The sequence below is a fragment of the Crocodylus porosus genome, unplaced genomic scaffold (genome assembly GCF_001723895.1).
Source record: "Crocodylus porosus isolate Cpor-Errol unplaced genomic scaffold, CroPor_comp1, whole genome shotgun sequence".
NCBI lineage: Eukaryota > Metazoa > Chordata > Crocodylia > Crocodylidae > Crocodylus > Crocodylus porosus.
Window position 1 is genome coordinate 3,390,339 of NW_017728921.1, and position 24,751 is coordinate 3,415,089.

The following is a 24,751-nucleotide window of genomic DNA, read 5'->3' on the forward strand; positions in this document are numbered from 1 at the left end:
CTGTCTTGCGATAGTGATCACCTCATCAAACGTGATTTATAAATAATAATCCATCAGTTTGATGATTAGAATTTTTTTTACTGAACGGTTTCAAGTTTAGTTAGAAGTAAAAGGGATCTCCAAGTCTTGATTTTTAGTGATAATAGCAGCAAGAATCACTCTTGTTACTTCCTTTGCTAGCTGATGAGTTCAGAACTTTGAAGGGTCGTTAAAAAATAAATAACTTCCAGTTTTCAGCAAGCAGAGCTGGGGCACTTGCAGGACTCTGATACAGTGCATGGAATTATGGAATAGCCCACAAGTTCCTACATGCCTCTACTCAGTCCACATCTCTCCCACTGCAAGATGAACTGTTAGCATTCCTATTGAATGTTACAAGAAATCAAATTTTTTTTTTTTTTAAACAAAATAAATGAAATTCTAGTTTTTCTGTGCTTCCAGTTGGCAGAAGCAGAAGGAGGGTTTTGGCCTACAAAAGGTATCCAGCCTTTCAGTTACTCCAGATCAGCCTTACAACTGTTGTTGGTGGTGGGCTTGTACTGCAAAAGAAATTGCAAAAGTCAGTAGCAAATTGGCAAAGCCATGCAACCGTCTGCTAGTTCCCTGGGCACAGGGTCACTACTCCGCTCAAGCCTTGCAAAAACCTGCATTAAGATGTCCTCTGGCTGATTGCTCTACCTAAGCCCCTGGAAGCCACAATTTGCTCTCCCCACCCATCCCCCAACACACAAAATGAGGTGTTTGTTCACTACACAAGATCACAAGCTGCTCTGAAGGGGAACAAAGCATTTAAGAAGCCTAGGCAAGATTTACATGTGAAGACAGTAATAAAAAAAAACAAAAAACAAGGAGCGCCTATTTTTCCTCAAGCAACGGCACTGCAAAATAGCGCTCTCGGAATAAGGAGCACACTTCCAGCGGCCTCTTGCCTTCAGCTGTTGGAAGTCTGCAACACTCGCGCCCCTCAAGCACTATTCCTGCAGCTGCCCTCAAGACCCGTCACTGCTTGGCATTTTAGGACCCAGACCATTCAACCAGAGGCCACAAGGCAGCGCATCCCCCAAGGCACGGGCAAGAAGGTGCAGTCCCAAACTCCATGGCCATTGGTCCTTGTACTTCAGCCTCGGCTAAGTCTTGCACACTTACCACGCTCACACCTGTACTGCCAAGATACAAACGCTAAGGGCAGAACAGCCGTCTGCCTGTAGCAGTTTGCCTCGGTAAAAAAGGACATCTTGAGGTTTTTTTGTTTTCTTTCTTTCTCCCCACACCTGGCTCACACTGCTCTCCTCACTAGTTTGACCTGGCTCAGTTACAGTGCAGGTCTCGCAGGCACACACTCCTCACCTGAAGGGTGCGTCATATAGGGGAAATGTGTTGTTGTCGAGACTGGAATGGGCTGTAGTGCACTTTGAGCGATGGCGGCTTGGGGACCACCAGGTGGCTGTGTCGTCATTAGCATCATTGGAGCATGGGCAGTTGGGTGAGAAGGAAGCATTCCTGACTGTACATGAGCCTGAAACAAAGAGCTCTTTAGTATAAATGGTCACAAGGAGGCAACACTCCTGGCCACGGGGCTATCAAAGACTCCTCCGGCCGTCTCAGGAAGTCCGGAGATTTGCTCCGCTTGCGCTCGGTTGGCCAGTGCGTGCAATGGGGGCCGAGCCTGCTGCCTGGGGGAGGGCCTCAAATCCTTGCTCTCTGCTCTGAACATCTCTTCTCACTGCTGGTAACTGGGGCAAGAGTCCCTTTACTGACTAAGAGCACAGGAGGGACCGCCAATGTGAGGATGGGGGGATTAGGGACAGCAGGAAACCCCTTGCATGTGTCATTGCTAATGCTGAAAAGCACCTGGGATGCCTTTCCTATGCAAAGGATGAACTGGCGCTGGGCAGAAAGACCCACTGACTGGTCCTTCACATGGCACAGGAGGTACTACAAGGGCATGTAGAGCACTTCTTGCAAGGAAAACCACAAGCAAAAGGCAAAGATTGATAAGTTCTCCTGAGAGAAAAAGAGACTTTGCAGCTACGCTAACTTGGTTTCTCACATCCTAGACTCCCCCAGTGCCTCTTCTTGGCTGCCTACTCGATACCCGTTCTTTCCAAAGCCCAATGGCCTTGTTCTCAGCCGGGCCGGTACTCATTCCACCCCTTTATTCTGCTATTCTGTCACCTCGGATATATCTTTAGTGCAGCTCAACGCACCCAGGTTCTCATGTGCCCCAGCCACATCTCAAATGGAAACGGAGATGCAGCTTGTCAGAGCAGACCACCCTGTGACAAACAAGCAAGCAGGCATCTCCCTCAGCTCCTTCACGGCACTTCACGGACAGAAGGCAGCCACAGGAAAGACCAGCACTTTGCAGTTGCAAGGTCCTTAAGCTAAGCAGTGCTCCAAGCCAGCAGGGTGTTTGGCTGCAGATGATTTACAGAAGTCAGATGCGGTCCTTTTAGCACATTTTGTTAGAGAAAAGGCCCATTGCTGCAGGCAGAGTCCCAGGCTCTGAACACCAGCGCAGACAGGACTCGTTTTACTGCCTTAACTGACGCCCTTCCTCAAGCTGGGATGTGCCTTCCAGCAGCCCCAGAAGGCTCCACACTGCCTAGGGCCCCTTTTTCTGCCCATCAGCCATGTCTTCCCAGCCTTTTCTAACATCTGTCATGCCTGCAGTGGCATTTCTACCCCAGGCGGGTGGTGGTTACTGTCCCTGTGGCAGTCACGCATGCAGCAGCTCAGGCTGCCTGTGCCACCGTCTCAGTGCTTTCCAGAACCCAACACCTGGCCCCGTTCTCGGTGCTGGCTCACGTGACATGCTGAGCTCCACAAGAGACCCTCAGACTGCTGCCCACCACACACGACGTGGGCACGGATCCCCCAGGGCCAGCCTGCAGAGAGCAGCACAACAGCGCTCGGCACCACAAGCCCCTCTCCAGTCATGGGGCTGAACCCCAATCCCTCACGTGCTGAACCAGCATTGCCCCACAACCACAACCCCAGGGGACTGGGTCACGAGGGACTCGCAGAGCAGTGCCCAGTTCGACGGATTACTGTGCAAGACAACAGGCCAAGGGTCCACAAGCCTAGCCCAGAGGCAGAAGAGCCGGTCTCAGCTCCCCAGAGGTACTGGAGACTTCACAGCAGTCAAATGCTTTTGCAGTACCACTGGCACCCAATTCTCCTACTCACCACTGCGTCCTGGGCTGCAGGAGGGATCACAGACCAGCACTCCCAGTGGAGGGTGGTGCCCTGAAACACCAGTATGAACTGGCGATTGCCTGATGGCACCATCTGCCCCGCCCCCTGCAGTGCACATGAAGAGCCCGCCTCCACAGAGCAGCCAGCCTGGGGGCTCGGCAATCCACGCATTTCAGAGGGCCCACAGGCTGGACTTTCAAGGGACCGCGAGGAGCCAGGAAGTCCCAGTCCCCAGGACTACCCAAGCCAGGACAGACTGACAGCCCACTGAGCCCAGCATCCCATTTCTGGTAGCATCCAGGTGCTCCAGCAGCAGCAGCAGCAGCAGCAAGGCCCCAGCGCAGAGCCGCCAGGCACAGCCAGCTGGGATTTCCTCCTCTGAACCCAAGGGTAAGGCAACAGTAAACCCAGTGACAATACTAACACCTAGCCTTTGCAAGAAGGCATTAGGCCCAACTCCTGACTGGCCTGTGGAACCAGCTGTCCAGGGGACAGAGCAGAGAGCTTAGCAAGATTCATGACCAAGGACTACCGGTCACACCAGGTCACGTGGCTTGAGCTGTTTGCTGTCCTCCTGCTGCTAAGGAGGAGTCTTCCCTCTAGGCAAGAAAGCACACAACTGTCTTCTAATCTGTGTGCGCCGCATAAGCTAGTCCTCTACTCTGGGACGCTGCCTCTACTCAGGTCGCTGGACTCCAAGGTGGGAGCCAAGGGCTGAAGGCAGCATCCAAACAGGCTTTGCACCATCATCCCTAGCTGCCAGCCAAGCAAATACTCACTGGGCAGGCCTGGATGTCCAGGCAGGTCCCCCTCCCTGCACCCTGTCTGGAACCCCACCCCATGCAGTTACAATTCTTCCTTGCCTTTGTCTAACCTGAATCTTGGTTGCTCTCACCCCAAGGCTGACCAGTGAAAGGGCTGGCAGTGAGGTCACAAGGTCCTTACCCTCTCAGGGCTTCCCAAAGCTATCACAAGCATTTGCCCGTTGGCTGGTCTTAAAAGGGTTGGGCCTTGTGTTTGCAATGGGTTTCAACAAGCACTGCAGTGGAGCCCCACAGGAGCCGTCTTGGAAACATGGGGGGTTACCATGCTCTGGGGCATCTAATGGAGCTTCCAGCTTTCTCGAACAGCATTAGACAAATAGAAACCTAAGCAACACAGCTACTAGCAAATCCTGGGGGAAGTGCTGCTAGAAGGGTCCACTCCCCCCGACCAAGTTACCCACGTGAAACAGGCAACATGATGTTTCTGGAAGGCTTCAAAGTGGGTTTACCTGGGGTACGTGGGCCATGTGTGGCGGATTGGTATAGGCAGGCTGAACATGGGAAGGATGGATGGTGAAGACGGTCTGTTGTGCTGTAGGAAAGCTGTTCTGCGGAGACTGTGTGTTGGAGCCTGGCGTCATGGCAGGCGGGGTCGGGGCGAGCCCTGCGTGGTAAATGGCCGACTGCTGCTGCGGGTTGGCCAGGTGGAGGGCCTGCGCGGCCTGGTGCTGATGGTGCTGCAAAGACAATGTCATGGGAGGAGGAGAGATTAGAGCTAGCTTGTGCGCATCCACGCTAGCACCCAGGGAACAGCCCCAACACACACGTTCAACACAGGGAAGCAGGACACGCTGCTCAAAATTGACACTCCCAGAACGCATGTCCAGGCACCCGCTGCGTGTCTGCACCCACTTGCGAGAGACGAGTTCAGCCATGGCACAATGCTCCCTTTGCATACCTTCACAACCCAGGCTGCAGGGAAGGGACCACGGCAACGTGCCTGCAGAACCAACCTATTTCCCCACAGCCAGGTAAGCCACTACCTTTCCTCCTCTTCCAGCACATCGCACTCGGATGAGGGTGATCTCAGGCTCACAGGACAGCACAAGACCAAGACCACTAAATCCCCAGCACCCCACAGTTCCTTGACAGGTATCCGAATACAGTTTCTAGGGAGGTTACATTGGCCCCCTGAACTGATACTCCTCAGCACAGATTTTCCCTCTGAACAAAAGATGCCAAAGTAGCAGGTGAGGCAGTGTCCCCCACGCACAGATACCTGCACTGGGCTGGGAGCAGGGTGGCTTCCGGCATGTTGGCTTTGCTGCTGGCCTGTTGGCGTGGCAGATGGCTGCGGGTGAGAAGGATGCGGATGCAGCGTAGCATTGGGGTGGGCATATTGTTGAGCAAGGGAGCCAGTGGAAACTAGAATGGAAGAGGAAGTTAGTGAGACCCAGGACTTCAAATGGCCCATTATCACACAGCTGCCTCCACTGGAGGACATGATTGCTTGCTACTGCTACTAGAAATTGGTCTTTTTTCCCTGAACGGTTATTACCTAAACACCTTACCTCAGCTCTACAAATTTACACTTGCTTTTGTAAAGTTTGCCTGGTTTGTCAGGAAAGCCCATAAATAACCATAATTAAATAATTCATCTTGACGATCTAACAGGTACTGGACACTGTCACAAGAGTAGCATTTTATCTTTGCTTTTAGTCACATGGACCAGCCCAAACAACAGTTTGGAAATAGCTGCATCAGAATTTACTTTTTCCAGAATTTTTTTTTTTTTTTAATATGCTAATTTCCACCATCCACAAAGTCTTTGGCCTTATATCTAGCTAACCTCACCATGCTACTTTTCTGGAGATCTCATAGTTCAGTCAGTGCATGCATTTTACATGTATACCGACACATACTATGCGTGTGCAAGTAAGTTAAAAAGGGACCAATGGTATATTCATAAAAGCCAATTTTAGTTACAGCTGGTATCTTGTATGTAAAAAACAAAAGTCCCCTCTTCCTCTCATGCCTTGGTGTTCCCAGTCTGCAAGCCTTTTGGTGTTCAATGGAAAACTGACCACCAGCAGAAGACAATTTAAATGCCCAAACCAAGCATCATGCATCAATTTCAGCTGTGCAAGCTACCAGGTATCCCCCAGCAATAAAACCAATGTATTCAGAAGGTCCCCAGTGAAAGGTCTGGTCACATTTTGCTACAAAATGGACAACTGTTGGCCTTTTCTTGCTCTGAGGTTGAAGCCACAGCAAGCGGCTCCAAAAAACAAACTTTACCGCACCAAGGGAAAATTTAACCAACCGTGCCAGTCCATGAGGAACAGAGATGCTGCCCAACACTTGCAGTTTTTTGATCCTGTACAAGTTGAGAACACAAGCCACCAAACCAGGCATAGCTCCCAGAGGCCGTGCAGAGTCACTACATACTCCAACTGGGCATTAACTCCTTCCAACCCTGCGACAGCATGCGGGAGGCAGTGCTCCAGCGGCACTGAATCCAACTCTCCCTAGGTCCTGAACCCAACTCTTGCCCCCAGCCGTGCTCACGTCACTGAGTGCAGGGCCCCTGTACGGCTCCACGCACATGAAAACAGAGCTCTAATCCGACTGTTCTGAGAAGGGGGTTAAAAGGAGACAAAAAGTGTAAATGCCTCCAATAAAGGATGCTCCTGCCATCGTACTGCTCTACTGTGTACCCCAGACACGTCCCAGTCACTCAGTTGCCCAACACTTCCCAGGCCAGTTTGCTATTACTTCTCTACTGCCTTCTGTTTGATCAGTCATTTCAATGTTGCCCTGCTACCAGAGGGCTACTTCTCCTGCAACAGCCATGCAGGAGGTCTTACAGCACATTCAACCCTTCTAAAATAATGCGTCTGTCCTTTAAAAGGCATCACTAAGTCTTCTCCGACCTCCTGCTTCAGGCCAACAGTACAACAGTGGCATCCACCAAGGTCAGATTCTGCAATGTGGATGAACCCTGGAGACGACATCGCAAGGCTTTTGAGCTGCGGGATGAAGGTGTTATTTTGAGCCTGCCTCTTGTTACGGCACCGAAACAGATGTCCCACAGGCACTCTCAGCTGGGAGTTCAGTTTTTTGAGCTGCAAAATTCTCCTGAAAAAAACTGTCCATGTTCCTGTGCTGACAAATGAGAACCGGGATCCTGCCCTGATAAACCGTTTTGATGCTCAAATTTAAACCATTGTTTTGGTTTTTTCATGTTGCTACTAGGGTTTCATCAGCAGTGGCACCAGATGCCTAAAGCAGTGATGTATTTCTCGCTTCCTGCAAGATCGGCTGAACGGGGCGTTTTACACATTCCAGTTCAAAACCAGCTCCTTGTTTCCATTTCTACATTTCCTCTCTTCAGGGACCTCTTACTCTATTGTACTGGCTCCATGCTGATATATTCCTATGACTAGTCCAAGGCAGGTGGGAAGCGTCTCCATGTTAATGATGGGGAACGGAGGCAGAGGGATTCAGTCCTTTTCTAAAGGTTATTTAGCACTAGGAACCGCATCCAGCCCTTCCACAGTCTTAACCACAAAGCAATCCTGCCTCCCTGCCAAGGAAGCTCGGTTCCACCCAGGAAGGGATACCGAAGCAGGATTTCACGCTGTAAGATGCTCCACGTTTCCCACGTCCAGCCAGCCTTCATTCAGGAGAGGTCATTCCTCAAGCTACAGAGGAATAAGAGACTACCTACCACAAATCTCTCTCGAGTATACAAGCTTTGTGCTGAAGAATGGACTGGGCAGGCAAGTCGCCGGCGCACGTTTGTCTAGCCCTCACGAGCAATCTAAAGCAAGTTACTGGTGTCCAGCAAAGTATCCGACGGCCTTATGTTCACAGCCGGGGAGAGAATGCTGCTTGTCAGCAGATTTCTGGTTTAAGACCTGGGATTCATTGCCGTTTGAAATCTCAGATTCCCATCTCTGCAGTGCATTTGTCTTCATAACCTACTTCAGTCAGCTTCAGGTTTTTTAGGTGTAACTTCTACGTCAGATGCTGCAGCAAGTTCTGTTTTAATGGTAAAACTGAAGAATAATTCCTCTTTTAGTCTTCCTGAAGCTTTCTTACTTGAGTAAAACCTTTGTATGAAATCCATTTAAGCCTCAAGAGAATCAGAGTCAGTTAAATTGAAAGTGGTGGGCACCTTTCATACAGCCATGGTGCAGACTTCAATTCAGGTCACTCGAAAAAGGTTTTTTAAATTTATTTCTAAAGAAACTGGCTTTCCAGAGCTATTGATTCCTCATGCTAATCATCCCATAAACAGGTTAAGACAGCATTTCATTTTGTAAAGGCCTTTCCTTCCCTTTTATTATCAAGTGTGGGAGAAAACTGTGTATGTGCTCTCACTGATCTCCATATAAAGTAAGCTTCTTCAGCATCAGTTAGTTCTAGGGAGATTTAAATGATGGTGGCACTTGATTACTATACACGGAAGTATCAAGAACTTAAAGAAGTCTTGCAAAATAGTCATGAAAATTTACTATTCTAGAAACAATCAAACTGCCTTTACTATGACAGCCGATTAAAAAAGTTTGTTCATCAAGAGTCACCCTATGCGTATTTTTGAGTCATCTCTATCGCCACAGAAAGGAAGTATAACTAACAAGCCAGCAGAAGTCATATTACACTTTCCTTGCCCCATAAGCAGGGATGTGGTTTTCCACAGTTTATTGTCAAAGGGTACAGAGAGATGAAACAATTCTGCCAAATTAAAAGGGTGGGGGGACTGCTGCTCGTGAACATGAATCATCAGATGCAGTACAGCTGTTCAGCACGCGCATTCAATTCTGTAGTAAGTGGGAGCCACGCTGTGGGGCACTTTACCTTTGAATGAAATAGCTGCCAGAATTACCAGGGTTTAGTTCTCACCTGCGCTAGGATACAGCAGACATCGCGAACTGATGCAGTGCGTCACCCTGACACACGGTGAAGCGTTCCTTCTTAAGCCGATACCAGTGTTTTGAATGCCCATGCCCCAATATGGGGTAAAGCGCGGAGAAAGCTCTACTTAGCCAAGCCGCCTCAGTCTGAGCAATCGAATCATCTCACCTTCAGCAGAAATGCTCGCTCTCACCCCTAAGTCACGATCTCTCATTTCCTAGCAACACGCACTAGATGATTTACTTCACACCTACAGCATCTTCTAAACAAGCCAGATTCTCAATGTGGCCGCCATTTCGATAGCAACAGCCAGGTAAAATAAACAGTTTGGCATTAGATTGGGCAAAACACCAGAAGGGTTTTTAATTGAATTCAACCCCAACTAAAATCAAACCAGAAAAAAAACCCAGAGAGTTGACATGGGTGACAACCGCAGACAAAAAGGGGAAAAAGACAGACAGCGCAAGGCCACAGATACAGCCCACATGAAAAAATGAGAGCAGCAGAGACCACACAGAGAACAACTGGCCCCAGACTGAAGTCAACCTCTTCACCACAGAAGCTCCCATTTCCCTTTCAGAAAGGTCAGGGCTGACAAGGGATTTAGTGGCAGCTGCCAGCGGTGAATGCACTGGCAGCTGGACCCTACTATTCCAGATACCGACCAAGGAATTGGCTTGAAGGCTACTGCCAGACCCAGTAAGATGGTGAGGATAACTGCATTTAAAAGACTCAGTTTGAATGGTAGGAAGCAAAGAAATAACAAGGTCTCTTTCATAGTATAAACACATACAAAGTCATTTTACATATGCACAGTGGAGTCATTTAAAAGAATACCTACTAAAGGAATTAACATGGTAAAAGGATTTCAATGCACCAAACCAAGACGTGTGAACACACTGAAACCCCCTCCAGGGAATCCGAGCCAGTGTCTGGTATGCAGCCTGGGAGCCAACAAGAGTCGCTCCGCATGCCGCATGTCCTGCATGCCAGACAAAAAGCCAGGTTACCATCCTTTCAAAACCAGCACGTGTTCAGGACCAGGAGTTGCATGTTCTCATATCCTCTTGAATGAGCTGACCTACAGACAGGCGGGTACAAACGAACACAGGCAGATGGAAACATTTACAAGCTTGCTGCAGTACAGGAGCAGGTTGGGGAGACCCAGGAGTGAGGTCCCACCCTTCCCAGCAGAGCTATCCAGTGGACAGGGCTGGATGCAGCAGGATGACTGTGCCTCAGCCCAGCCCAGCCGTGGATAGCTGCTGGCACCACTGTCCTCACTAAAGGAAAAGCTTGCTTGCTGGTTTGCATGTTAAGAGTAACATACTTCGCTTTGGAATGATAACTGGGCTCTACGCTCCCGATCCCAAACACGGGGGCCGCCAGCAAAATAATCATATCCTCAGTATTTCCCTTGTCCATTTGTTTCACTTGGCCTATGCCAGATCTTCCCTCCTCCACCATTCTGCTTTTGCAATTAGGGGCGACTGAGGCCTGCTAACAGTTCACGAAGACTACTCATCGCTCTTGTTCAATGCATACAGGTACGCTAGACTTGGGCCATTTAAGATATGCTAGAAATGAGGCTGCAGAGACCAGCTTGCCACTTGGCATGCTGGCACTGGACAAGGACTGCAAGGCCAGGTAATGCATCCAGCAGTGCTTAACTTGACAGGGAGGAACCCACCCCCAGGCACCAGCAAAGAACATGGTGCCAAGCACAGACCCATCTCCCGCAACTACCACTGGAGTGCAGGACCTGGTCCTCCCATAGGGCTCACAGTTCAGACCTCAGCATTTTGTTCTTGGTAAAGTACTAGCATTCCCTTCCTGATTAACCCAGACACACCCAAAAATCTCTTCTTTGGGAAAGGGCAGAGGAAAAGGAGAAGTTTGCAGAGGTTGTAAGCTTGGAGATGCTCAGTGTTTGGTCACCCCTGTGCAGCACAGGCATTTTGGTTGCAGATGACAGCTGGGACAGAAGATGTGGTTGGGGGTCATTTTCATTTCAAGATCCAGCAGAGACTGGTTGATGCAGCATTTGTTGCACAAAGCATGACATTCACTCAGCAAGCCCAAATGCATTTAAATGCATCCATTTCTCAGACAGGTCAGTCTACCGCGCATTAGCTCTAGGTGCCTGTAAGATCAGTCATTCAACAGCTCCTTTCCCGGGTTCACAGAAAGCAGCTTTCCTGCATTTTTCTGTCTTTTGGCTTGATGCAAAGAAGAACTACTCCTTTACCATGTTCATTCCTTTAAACACCTATTCTTCAGAAAGTGCTTTTCTGTACAATCAAAATTAGTACAAAAAACCCAACTCACTGGCAAAGTAGAAAGAAGGGCCTGTCTCCTTGCTGTATGGTATTTTGGGACATGCTGAATTTGGGAAATAGAAAGGTAAATTAGCCTCTTGCCATGTGCATGATTCCAATCTTCTGGAAAGGTCAACATTCATTTTGTGCAGATTGTAGGTTCATGCAGACATATCTATTTGTTCAGTTAGTACTGCTGGAGATTGGCAGCAAAATTTCTAACATAGTGACACTGATAATAAATAAGTCCCAGTGAGGCCTCTGTCTGAACGGTAACACCAAGGTCTCCAGTTGCTCGATTTACAATGCAATACGAATAAAAATAAAATAAAGAGTACATCTGTTAAGGGGCCAGGATATTTCACTAATAAAACTTCAGTGATGGAGTTAACAGTTATAATAAAGCAAACAAATTGGCCCTTCTTTTTCAACAGCACTATTAGTGTTCTTAACAGCGCCGTAAGTCAGGTGATCGGTTTGCTCTTAGTCCCCGAGTTACTGGGTGGTTATAACATACCCACCACTGTACTAGTTAGGATATCAGAATTTACTCTACTGCTGAGACAGAAAACCAGATAGGGTTAGAGAAAACACCAGACCAATAAAAACATGTGCAGAAGAGAAGGAGGATCAAGAACAAGCAAAGGAATCAATGATTTCTCTTGTGTAAAACCAAGTACTGGTTTTACACAAAGCCTTTAGAACACACAGGAAAGTTTTCACAGCAGACAGCAGTTACCTAAAACAGAGTCATTTGAATAAAAAATGGTTAAACTACTACTGAAAGTTAATTGTTACAGGAATATATTTGCCCTCATAGCTTAAAATTGTCAGGGGTTCTCCTGGCAAACCAGACCCAATGTATATCATTCTGCAGGTGACAGCAACTAGACAAATTCAGTTTCCCCTTCAGTGACTGGTCCAGTAAACTTCACTGATCAGTGATAAAAAGGTAGACTGAGCCATGGTGGATAACACGGCAATAAGTGGCCCATAGTTTAGGGAAGGCAAGAAGCTCCAACTGTTCTTTGGGACAAGCAGGTGGTTTAATAGGGCAGGAGGGATGATCCAGCATTAAGTTGTTTTTATTGGACAGTTAAGGCCAAATATTGCTGCTTTGTTCCAGGATTAAGCACTTAAACCACATTGTTTAAGTGGCTGAAACTTACCACCCAAATCAGGCAGGTATCGGAGGCTTTTTACAATCATTTCCTGCTCTACCACTTGGTTGCATCAACGGATTGTTTAATGTTAATATTTAAAAAGTGCCATTACTGAGACACAAGCACGCAGTTGAGTGCAGCGCTAACTCCTGGGTTTTGGCGGCCATGAAGTTCAGCTACTTTGCTTCTCCCGAAGATGCTCCTGTTCCAGGAGCTGAAGAAACAACAACAGAAGCGTGCAACAGCTAAGAGCAGCGAGGAAGAAGCCAGCCAGATCCCCAGGAGTTACCTAGTACTGGACGTATCTGGCAAACCCATTCAACTACACAGCAGAAACAAAGGGGGGGGGGTGTCTTTGAGTGCTTCAAAACACTTTTCTTTGCAGTCAGAAAGATTCACCAGGCATGAGCTATCAGAAGCAGTTCAGATTCAGTGTCTTCTGGCATGAAGAACCTTTTTGCAGAGTGGCTAGATAATCAAATGGGCAGAAAAAAGCTTATTTCTCTTCTACAACAGGTGACTATTTTTTGAGGTGAGTAACGCAACCAAGTTACAAAAGTGGAGTTTCGGTTCTTGCTGGAGCACCTTTCCCATTTTAAGGCAGCGCTAGAAAAGCAAAATGTTTTGTAAGCTGTACTCCCCAGCACAGTTTGCAGACTTCTTCCTCAAAACACCCATGCACGCACACAGAACAAATCTGATAGCAAATGGAGTTCTTCCACAAACAATGAAATGGTATCCCAAAATATCATCCATTACATTGATGGACAGAGGAGTCTTAATACACTTCATCTCCAAAGCAGCGGGGGAAAAAAAATTAAAAAAATTAGGGAATAAAAATAAAAAGGCAGAAGTAAATGAGAACTTGCTTGAGTGACTTTATTCTAGAAAACAGAAGTAGTGGCTGTCATTCCTAACTGTGCATGGCAAAAATCATGCAGAAGGAAGTTGTTACTCTGGATTCACCAAACAGCTCTGAAAAAATTAACATCAGTTTGAAAAGTGCTTTCCAAGAAGTGCTGTCATACCCAATATACAGATGTTGAAGGGAAAATTTAAGATTTATAAGAAAGTAATACATGCCTACAAAAACGTTATTACAGATATCCTCTTACAGTACAAGTCAAAACTGCAGACATCTTAAGAGCTCGTGTTGCCTGGTTTAAGGTATTATGAGTGTATCCAGCAAAGTGCCCTATAGCAGTCTACCCTGGCAGCAGTACATCAGCTTACCCAATGCTACAATTTGCTCATCCAAACAGCCAGCTATTGATGCATGGAAGCTGAAGTGTTGCTTTCCAGACGCACGGTAGTTCCAAGGTCTTCAAGAAGCTAGCACGTGAGACACTTGCTGAAATGTGAATGGGGAATGCTTTGCATCTGAGGTACTACGTTAAGAGTCATTCACTAAGCCACTGATCGAAAACCTAGCCGGCTAAGCAGGCATTTTAATGTTAAAGTAGGCAATAAAGGACATGCCTGAAGATGCCAAGAACATGCTTCCATCACCCAATGCAGATACCTTCCTTGTCTGACATTTATCTCCATCTTTAAGTCCCCAAAAGACCATGGGTCTATGTTCTCAGGGGCCAGTCTGTGACAACCTATTCTGAAAAAAAGCCTTGCCCCTACTGCCTGTACTTTTATGAAGCTTGAGAGACTCTCTGCATTGTATTTTAGTGTTTCATTTTTCCAGGATTTCAGCAAGGTTGGTGCAAGCAAAAGGTGACAAATCAATCATTCTGGAGATTCCTGGTCGTCACTGAAGTCAGAAACTAAACACTTAAAACATGAATTTAAATATTTATATTCCATTTACCATGGAAACATTAGCCTACACATAAAATGACACTTTGCTTGGATAAGTCTTTACAATGTTAACAGTATCACTAGCATTAAGGCAGTGGTTTGCCAGTTATCAGAAACAGAAGTCTCAAGTTCCAAAACTGCAGTCACGGTCTCATCACAGAACTTCAGCCCCAATTAGCTCAAGAAAAATCGATCGGGGTGTGTTGCGCGTAGAGCATCAAGAAGTTTCCAAAGACTTCATTCAGCTGCTATCCCTTAGCATGGTGATTCTCAAGCTGGATGCCATGGCATCCCGGGGTGCCTTGAGATCCTTTCAAGGGTAATGCAGGGTGCCACACAATGACAGCACTGTTAGTGCACAAACATGATTCACAAGATAAACCCAAGGATTTTAAACAGGAATCCATAGTGCCAAGAGCATGCTGAGCTCTTGTGGTCTCTGAATTGCATGCAACAAGAATTACTTTACTGTTTTTCTGTTGTCTAAAATGGGCAAAAATGAAGTTGGCATTTTACAAGGGGTGCCTGAAATCTAATGAGGTTGAGACTGCAACCATAGCAGCTTCTCACAGTGCTGTCAGTCACTTGCCCCTTGTTGAAATTAGCTCCCTGGGGTTATTTTCACTTGATTTCAGGCAACTCAAATTTGCAATGTATTGCTCGCTACTTTCACGGCTCATAGGCCGGGTCTACTTACAGAATCTTAAATGTGAGACCCAGATTTGAAGTCTGAGATTAAATATATCCCTGCACAATGTAACAACTTAAAAAGTTACATGTAACACAAAACGTTTCCTACCATACATAGCATGCGTCTGCTCATGCGCACCATACTGTGTTGCTGAAGAAGATACTAAACCGGGCTGTGCATGGGTCGGCGGGGCCATCATTCTAGCATTGCCCTGTATTACAGGGCTATAGACATGAGGATGCTGTGCCAAAGACAGGAGAAAAATGAAAGTCAAAAACTGTTATTGTGCAGAAATGAAGCAGTCTTTCACCAAGCTAGTGCAGTACATCTTTAGAGGCACTTGATGCTAATTTGGAAACTTGTAGCTTACTTTATTTTTAACTAAAAAAAGACTCTCCCCCCACCCCTCAAGCCACACACTTGAATCACCTTTTTCCAGACTGCCCCTTCAAGTGTAATGCAAGCAGTAACTTCCACAAAAAGGAACAGAGTACTGCTAAGCAGACACAGAAGGAATTTTCACAGTGAATAAGAAGCTATTAAGCTATGGTCAGGGACTGAAAATATGCAGCCATCAAAACACTAGCCCACTTATTCATTCAAAAGAGATATTTATAGTTAATGGTGACACAGGTATTCTATATCTGAGGTAGGTATTTACTGATAAAGTTTACATTAATGACTGCAAATGACTTTGAACAGTGTCTATATTCCTCCAGAATCTCCTTATCATTTACAATTGCTACAGGTATAGTTCACAACTGTAGAATTAACACTGGACTTTCACAGTTTGGCATCACTGAAAAACCACCCTTGCTTCTCTTATTTACTGGACCATCATGGTTACAACACTCCAACCCCACTTCAATGAACACAGACATTTGATTATTCACCTGCTGCAAACAAGAACATCCCAAGACACAACACCAACACAAAGGTGTCTTACCTGAGACTGATAGTGTGGCACATGCTGCACAAGAGGCTGATTAGGGAACTGCTGGGGGCTATAGGCAACATACTGAGTTGAATAAGCTGGTGGTGTTGCAACAATCGGAGGGCCGGCTGCTGATGCAGGATGCATCATGGTGCTCTGATGATGCTGGTCTTGCCGCTGTTGTGGCATATTTGGTACTATAAAGCAAGGAAGACCTTGTGTGAGGGGGTGGACCTAGAACAGGACAGTGTACTCAAATGCCGTCACTACCAGCTTTAACCATGCATTTTAGAAGCAAGTGACAAATATGAGTCCAAAAAAGAACAGAGTGACTGCCTTCCCACAGCTGGTGTTGGTTGCTCCAGCAATGATTTGGTGCTCACATCTTTTACATGCTGCCATGGAAGATGGGACAACAGAAGGAATCTCTTGGTCACAGTCAGAGCTAAAGAGGAACTCAGTGCTAGGAGGAGGAGGAGGAAGAAGGGGGCTAGCAAAAGGAACAGAGTACATCTAAACTGTAGGAGAGCATAGAGGTACCAGAGCTAGGTCAGCACAGGCTGGTTCTCTCTGCTGAGGACAGAGAGGGTAATTTAGCACTGCTGGGCTTCCACAGTTCCAGGGCTCAAGCTGACTTGTCTGTAGGCAGCTCAGGTAATTGCTATTCTACACTGCAGCAGATAGACCCACAGAGCGAGAGGAAGAGGGGCAGCAACATTAAAGAGGCAGCAGCAAGCTTGTTTGGGAGGATGGAGTTTCACTTGCAAAACAAATAGAAAAAAGCTCTCTCAAGGCAAAAAAAGCAGCTTCGGCAACATGAAATGGAGCTTCAATGCCTGGGATTTAAAGGCAAGCCCCACATGATGGTTGAGAAACATGCATCACAGCAGAGTCACAAAACAGAAGTCACTGCAACACTGAAGGAAGGTACTTAAAACAAAAGAACACAGCACATCATCCGACAGCAGAAAGCAGGGAAGAAAGGGATTATATTAGTGGTCTCTGAAACTTAAAGGCCTACACAGTATTTCATTAGGAGGGGCTACACTCTGCAAAGCTGTCCTGCACGCTACACTGAGACTTCATCTACTCCAAACACATGCTTGAATGGCTTGAACACTGACACTTCCTATGTGCTCTCACCTCTTGGGAAGAGGTACATGGAGAGTAAAGAACACAATACACAACTGGTATAAATCAGAATAGTAATCCCCTGTAGTCAGAACTGCCCAGCACCCCTCCCCTCAGGGGATTTGAAAATAAAATTCTTTTGTGTGTTTTTATTTTTGCTTTCTGGTTTGTAGCTTTAGGATCTAGCTTTTCTTCACAACTATTACAGGTATTAACCCATCTTTAAACCAGAGCAGAGATGCTCTCACATTCAACTGCCTCCAGTAACTGGGGCTTAAACCCCAACCAGCAAAGAACGCAAAACTCAAACTGTCAAAATAGACAAACAGACAAATGTAGAAGAATTTACTGTAACAAGGCCATAGCAAAACAGCTCCTGCTTTTTGCACACCAGGTGCATTAAAATTTAGGTGCTGCCCTTCAGTTATGTATACACACTAGATGCCCAGGCATCACTCCCAGGGAAGCACAGTACAGCCCTAGAAATACTGAGTTAAAGCACTTATTCCATTCTTTGAGTGCAAGATGGATTCAAAACCTAGTGAGCTCGTGAGAGCAGCAGGAAGCCATTCTGAGTGGTGCTCCAAGACAGCAAGGAGGAACAAAAATAAACTCTTTTCTGCAGGGTACCATGGAAGAATGCTATAAAAATATCCTACTGAGACCAACTCAATGCTCTGCTGCAACTGCTACAGAGAGATCCTCTTCTTCACCATCTGGGAAATACGGGAGACCGAGCTGTTTGGCAGCTAGAGGTTTCAAAATATTGGAAGGATTTTGAAATGTGGTCACCATGTACTAAATTCAGATGCATGCAATTCTAACATCTCACACATTTTTAATAGTCAACATAGAATTTACATTGCTACTTACTTATGCTGATTAAATAAATACTGGCAGAGAACAAGGTAACTTAATGTCATCTGGACAACGCTGTGCAAGTCTGTTTCTCTATTCATGCCACATGCAGTCTTAAACTGAACAGGCAGTATTACTCTCACCTTTACCTGCTCTATATGTCTTGGCTTGGTTCACTGGCATGGGTGTCATGGGAATAGGATACAAAGGCTGAAATTTAAAAAAAAAAAAAAAGATTAGAATAGGACATTTAAAACTGTCTCTGAGAAACATCAGCTAGGCATTTTCAGCCCTGACTATGGTAAGTTTGTAACCACAAGTGAAAAAAAATCAGAAATAATCTTTGTTCTCTCCCAAGAACTAGTGCATTTTTTTTGTATTTCCCCAAGACAAACGATAAAGATGGCAACAGTGTCAAGAGCACAATAATTACAGAGGAAGCCTAAATGGAGGAAAAGAAAAAAAACCATCTGAAAAACACCTCTACACAAACCTTTCAGCTAGTGGAGTGGCTGAAGTGTGATTCTAGGGACACGAGTACTACCTTTTCTTACTCACCACACTTATGAGGGGAGGTAGTGCAGCCATCAAATATTTAAAATGGGGTGTACAACCCCAAAGCATCTGAGAACCAGTGAACTAGAGCATACTTCCAGGAAGAGTAGGAAAACACGTGTAATCTAAACTCTACAATGATCATTTATTTTAATGTAAAACCTTATCCCACAATACTAACATGTTAGTGCTTTGTTGAGGTCACATAATGATTACAATCCAAAAAAAAGGAGTTGAGCTTGATTTTGTTTTCTTAATTTGTTGCTACTAAAAAATGAACCTGAAACACATTCCAGTAACACAGCTCTGCTTTCTTCTTCTGAAAGAAACTACACCACAAACATTTATAGAAGTTTGATGGTTTGCCTAGTTACATGGTATCAGTATTTGAAAGGGCTGCAGCCTTTCCTAGTCTGACCTGTTCCTCAGCCAAAATACCAGGATTCCCCATCAGCTCAGAAGAGTGTGATAGAATCTAACTTGCATATGGAAGCCACCAGATAAGATAGAAGACCATCAGTTTAACTTTCTGCAAGGCCAGCTTTAGCTTTACTGTAGCAATCCTTCATCCCCACCATTCACTCACTCAGCTCTGCACAGGATGTTGCTCAGGTCAGGACTATATAAAGACAACACAATGATTTTGGCCAACTGTTCAGTGCTCTAGGCTTGTAAGGATAGCTCTAGGTCTATTGTGTAACAGAATTCCCCTGTAGGTACTGCTATTTTGTGTGTCCAGATATCCAAGAACACGTGGTCTGCAACAATCCCCTCTCAAGGAGAAGTGACTCAAGGTACAACATCAGCAGAAGACAGTCTACAGGTCAAGTTTATGGCAGATGCTGCACATCTCATCAAGCTACTATATAGGGTGCAGCCTCTACGATGACAGCAACATGGCTAGGGGCTGAGAGGGGAACAAATGCTAGTACAGAACATAAAAAGACTGCTGCGCACCTGGAAGAAAACATCAGCTCACTTGTCAGTTGTATGAGGGCAAGCAGAAAGCAGAGGAAGGGTAACCCAGCTAGTAAGAATCAGAGTCCCTTTGAAATGCATCGCCCCAGGAATTCCTATAAGAATTTTAAATTTAAACACCCACGGCAAGAGGCAGCTCTGCATGTTTGTGGTTAGGTAATTGCATAAGCCAGAAATGAAACATAACTTGTACATATGTATAATGGTGTCTACTTCCATGAGCACTCAGCATAACAGCCAACACAACAGGCCTCATCAGGTTCCTTCAATTTTTAAAGAGTGAGCGCTCGGATATCATCTGAAACATGCCGAAAGCTTCACATTCTATCAAGTAATTAAACTTGAGTTGCTTTACCTGCACGCCTGGACTCACTGGGACTGGGTACATCATATTTGGTGCAAAACAGACAGGTTGAGTATACACTGGAGTCGGCTGTTGATGACCCACCATAGAAGGGCTGGGCTGAGCCTGTGGACGAGGCGAGGTGGGTGTCGTAGAGGGCTTCGGCTGCAAATAAACAGAGATGGTCAGGGGAATGCAGAGTACCCCTATTTATATCCTGAATGTGAACCTTATTTGTGCTCCGATATAACGTTTAAACTGACCAGAAGGACTGACCCTGCATTTACTTGATTGCATGATAAAGCTGAGAAACCAAAAGCAAAAAGTGTATTAGGATTCCAGAACTGGAAAGACTTGCGTTCCAGCTACTGCCTGTGCTGGCAAATTATTAGGCAGGAAAGTTGGTTCAAGCCAGGGAGAAACAGGAAGCGGAAAACCACTGTCCAACATGAAAGAGCTGACCCAAAACAGGGATGAAGAAAAACCATGCGATTACAGTTACCCAAGATGTGTAATGTACATGCCAAAATAAAACAGCAGCTTACCTGAGCAAAAGATCGAGGGTTGAACTCCTTTGCATTTGGATTAAGTGTAGATTTTCTAACTTGCCTAAACAAACACATGCAAGAAATTCAAGGTTTAGAGTTATTCCCCAACAACCGTTTCCCCTGAATTTGTCCACGGTTCAAGTTCTAGAGTAATTAACATCCCTTAAAAATCTCATCTGAGCAGGCTTCTGAGAAACATGACAGGCAATTAGGATTGTGAATCCAAAAAGATGACAAAGCCAGTAGAGAAATACAAATCGCCCAAGTGAGGGACTAACATTAGAGGGGTGGGGACGAGGAAGGGAACGCAACTAGATTACAGAAAATACAATGTTAGCCAACTAAGGCTACATGGACAGCAACGTCCAGACAAAATGCAACCACCATGCCTGTTTCTGCACAGCCTGCCTTCGATACAACTTGTAAATCGAATTAACAGAAGGGGCAGGAGGACGAAAGCACTTATTTTACAGCCTTGGCACTGGTTTATTGCATGGCACCAAGCAAAAGTAATTCACCTCTGCCTCAGTTCTCCTATCTGTAAAATGGAGATAAGTTCACCCACTTAGCTCAGAGGTCTTCAAAGTGTTCATTCTTTTCAAGCTGGAACCTGGTTTCATACTATGCAAATGCTAAGAAAGTACTTCCTATCCTCCTCCCACCCCCAAACAAAAATACTGCCTTATTAAAGCTGTAATTACTTACTCAGCAGTATCTTTTTTCTCCTCTTTATCCTCCTTCTCTTGTTTACTGCCTGGTCCAGATGTCTGTACACCTTGGGAGGTTACTTCTGGCCCTCGCTTCTGCTCAGAGCTACTACTAATTGATGGAGAAATACTGGGACTATTCGGCTTGCTACTGCCACTGTTAGAGTTGGCATTACTGCTGGTTTCAACAACAGATTCTTTAGAAGTTGATTCTGTTTTCTCTTTCATTGCATCTCTTGATTTCTCATTTTCTCGGTTTTTATTTAGCAGCTGATCTACTGTGTCTGGTGCGGAACTTGGCTGTAACTGAAAACAAAAAGAAACACTAACACTTTCAGCAAGTATCATCTCTCTGCAAACATGTAGACAACAATTCTTGTATGATCAGAAGGAAGGTTCCATTAGATGTGTATAGCTTCAGCATGAAAACATTTCAGTTGAGGATACACTTTTCGTTTTGAAGTTCAAGAAGTGCACACATATTGTGAGCCTCCATGCAGATGTTAAAAGAAGCAATTTGACAGAGCTCAAGAAACTCCTTTTCATTTTTCAAAGGAAGAAACAAATTAGGACAAACCCAAGAAGTCTCTATATATTCATCTCTGCAACTTAAGTGACACTTGACAATTAGGTAAACGATTTAAAACCCATTTGTGTTCTTAGGTATTTAAGTTCAGTTAGAATGTTTTAGGAAAGTTATTAGACACAGCATGGTACATCTGCTGCTGCTGTTAACTAGCAATTTGGTAAAAGGAAAGACATAATACAGCTTACTTCAGGAAGCTAAATGTGTGTTCTCCCAATGTTTTAGCTTCTTGGGCCCAGAAATCAACAGGTTCCAAGCAGCATTTCACTAGAACATCTAAACTGTAATCTGAATGTTACATACTCTTATCTCACTGGGACACCTGATCACTACAGGCAGATCAAGCAGAGTCACCACTGACTTCATATTGGCTTGTGTCACAATCTTACATGGATAGTTTGTGTGTGAATTACATGCTAATCTGAACGGTTTTCCTGTTGATAAGTATGTTCAGCTCATTAATAGGAAATCTAGACTCACATCAAAGGAAGAAAAGTGCATATTGGTTAACTAAAAGGTAGTTGTGCATATGAAATATACTTACCCTAAAGTCATTCTTAAATTTCTTTAAGTCATCAATCTGTTTTCTGTGTTCCGAAACCACTGGAGATACACCTGCCAAACATAATATAAATATTCAAAGTCTAAACTCTGACTAAGCACAAAGCAAGCTCAGAGTCATGAACATAAGTCTTACAAGAACAAAACAGATAAATGCCTTTGATTTAAGAGGTTGCTGCAGCTCCAAGCAGAGCAAACACTGTGTAACAATCCTAATCCAGCCAAGAGCATAAAAAGATGAAAAACCTGAAGGGCCAAACTAAAGGATGAGTGGGTGATTTCATCAATGTATTTCAACGTGGGGATTTTAAGTTAATCTCGAGTTGCAATCTATCCTGCTTTCCTCTAGAATCTGTCTCAAGTAACTGATCCACTCATTTAACACAGAGGAAATAAAAGCAGCTGCTTGTCCACTGCAGCTCGTCATTCCTGTTCCCCTACACTGAAGCAGTCTCACTGTATTCCACTACTTCCACATTCAACAACAAATAGTTGTTACATCCACGGCTCTTAGGCCATCTGAAGTGCAGGTCTCGAGCGCCTTTTCACTGAGACTAGATCAAAATCTGCAGAGGCATTGTATGTTAGAATGACAGCAGACCATAAAACCACAAGACACACACTACACATTACACTCCACTAGCAAGAATTTTTGCAGTTTCAAGTTACAAATTCAGTTTAAACTAAGACAACAAGGGGACCCAATTAAAGCAACCCAATGTACAACATTCATCCAAATTAACTAGAAAATTATAACATCTAGAGATGCTGAATGAGAGAGAGATTATTATGGAAAAACAGTTCTTGCTCATTTATATGCTTATTTTCCCACATACAGTAACAACTTCTAATAAGAGCTTATGCATTTGTTATTTTAAATCTGCAAATTTAATACAGGTTTGGGGTTCAATTTCTTTAAATATACAGTTAGCACTCAACAGTTTTACTCCACCCTCCTACTGAAGGAGGGGTAACAGGTACTGCTACACAAATATTTAGCATACAATCCTACAGATGTTGAAAATCTAGCTGAAGAACGAAAGCTTTCTTGAACACTTGCCAAAAATCACTTACTACTAGCACCCATGCTTCAAGGAGATAGTAACTGCACCTGCCAAAATGTCAACCTTAAGTTTTTCCTCCAATTTAAGGAAAATTTAAGACCAAAGAGAAAAAAAATTAACAAGTCCAATAATACAAAAGAGGATGTTTCAACTATGTGAACATGAAAAGACCAGGCTACAAGAAAAAGTTGAATGAAAATGCTGAGCACACTTTTGGCTGCTAGGAGAACTGTAACGATGAGGAAGCTGAGAACTTTCATGAATGTAACAATTCATGAAGGGAAACTGGCCAATTTTTGGTCAGTTAAAAAGGAGTTTTAATAAAGTTTGTTAACAGAGGTGTTCCCCTTGTATTTGATCACTGGACAGAATGGACAAAGAAGAGCATTCCCTCTGCAGTTTCTGATGCCGTTAGATTTCACAGCTGCACAAAAGTCCAAGACAAAGGCTTGTGACTCACTAAAGTAGCTATTAAAATGTTGATTGCATCAGATGAGACTGCAGTCTGTGCTTGCAGCTCTGGAAATTCCTCCAGAACAATTAAGGAAGTTTTAAAGATACAAACCTTTGTTCTCGGGTTTAGGAAAGCTAGGTGAAGTCTCACTTGGCTTAGTATTTTCCTTGTTTCCTCCTGCAGTATTTTGCCTCTGGTCCTGAAGCCTGGTATCTTTAGCTGGAAACAATTCCAATTCAGTGTTATTTTCATACACAAACTGATCAGAAATATAAGCACTGTGAAGAAGGAAATACATGGGGAAAACTTTAGGAACAGAAGAAAAAATTGTCTATTTTTCCACCCACAATCTCTCTCAAGACGGGTGTTAACAAAATTACTTTTTTTTAAATGAATTGTTATGATACATGATATGAGGCCAAAAGATTTCCCCTTTTTTACATTAGAAATTCTGGTTCTGTCTAGGCCAAAAGACTCTCAGGAGTCATCTAAAAATTATTTTAAAAAAATGCAGATAAAGAAAACCTCTGTTCTGGAATTCAACCACCTCAGTCCTTTGATTAAGAGACAAGGGAGGCCTGTGCATTTCAAGACCTTTAAGTAATCTAACAAAAGTGACTTTCTAGCAGATGCATGGATTTCTTTGTGAAGCAGACAGCAGGCAGGTCAAAAACTCAGTTGTCTCAGAAGTCCTGTGTCAGGTCACTTTCAACATCACAATGATCTAGTCTTATGCAGCAAAGAACAATTAGAAGTTTGCTAGTCTGTCCAAATGTTTCTGCTATGGTAAATGTTCCTCCCAGGAAAAAGGAAACCGATTCATGGGGAAATCAAGTTACACAGAGAGAAAAAGCTGTGCTTTCTGCAGAGAAGCATAGGGTTTGGTTACGTGAATTTTTAATTCTTCCCTTCGGCTGAAATAAATCATTCAAAGTACGATAGGAATTTACCTTCACTGCATGGGGTGACTGCTCTGTTGGACGCAGGGCTAGCAGGTGTGGGAGAGGCTGCTGGAACAGGCATGGCAACTGATTCAGTGGGAGTAGTTCCAGCTTGAGGAGAGGATAAAGCTGCACCGGTGGAACCGCTGCTTTGCCTTGGTGACCTGGGCCTGTGGGTCTTGGGGGATAATCTGGGAACTAGAAATAAAATTAAAAAAAAAAAAAAAA

At 44.8% G+C, this 24,751-nt stretch overlaps 1 protein-coding gene and 1 long non-coding RNA gene across 11 annotated transcripts in view; one reads left to right on the forward strand and one right to left on the reverse strand.

Annotated features, from left to right (window-relative positions):
- Nucleotides 1-387: 387 nt before the first annotated feature.
- Nucleotides 388-24,751, reverse strand: part of ATXN2 (ataxin 2) — a 46,086-nt gene continuing 21,722 nt past the window's right edge. For 4 of the 10 annotated variants that reach the window (XM_019538784.1, XM_019538779.1, XM_019538787.1 and 1 more), the window contains 14 exons: nt 24,533-24,721; nt 23,694-23,801; nt 22,048-22,118; nt 20,916-21,223; nt 20,208-20,271; nt 19,675-19,827; nt 17,930-17,996; nt 15,810-15,994; nt 14,972-15,104; nt 11,211-11,264; nt 5,242-5,387; nt 4,472-4,699; nt 1,348-1,516; nt 388-539 (listed from right to left, as the gene is read on the reverse strand). In XM_019538784.1, coding sequence (XP_019394329.1) covers nt 511-539; nt 1,348-1,516; nt 4,472-4,699; nt 5,242-5,387; nt 11,211-11,264; nt 14,972-15,104; nt 15,810-15,994; nt 17,930-17,996; nt 19,675-19,827; nt 20,208-20,271; nt 20,916-21,223; nt 22,048-22,118; nt 23,694-23,801; nt 24,533-24,721 — 1,904 coding nt within the window. In that variant the 3' untranslated portion in view covers nt 388-510. Of the gene's footprint in view, nt 540-1,347; nt 1,517-4,471; nt 4,700-5,241; nt 5,388-11,210; nt 11,265-12,461; nt 14,656-14,971; nt 15,105-15,809; nt 15,995-17,929; nt 17,997-19,674; nt 19,828-20,207; nt 20,272-20,915; nt 21,224-22,047; nt 22,119-23,693; nt 23,802-24,532; nt 24,722-24,751 lie in introns of those variants that run through there. The other 6 variants (XM_019538781.1, XM_019538780.1, XM_019538782.1 and 3 more) reach the window with 6 other exon arrangements.
- On the forward strand, nt 4,706-9,899 carry LOC109312659. Its single transcript, XR_002101887.1, has 2 exons — nt 4,706-4,993; nt 6,012-9,899. It is a non-coding gene; the product is annotated as an uncharacterized LOC109312659 (long non-coding RNA).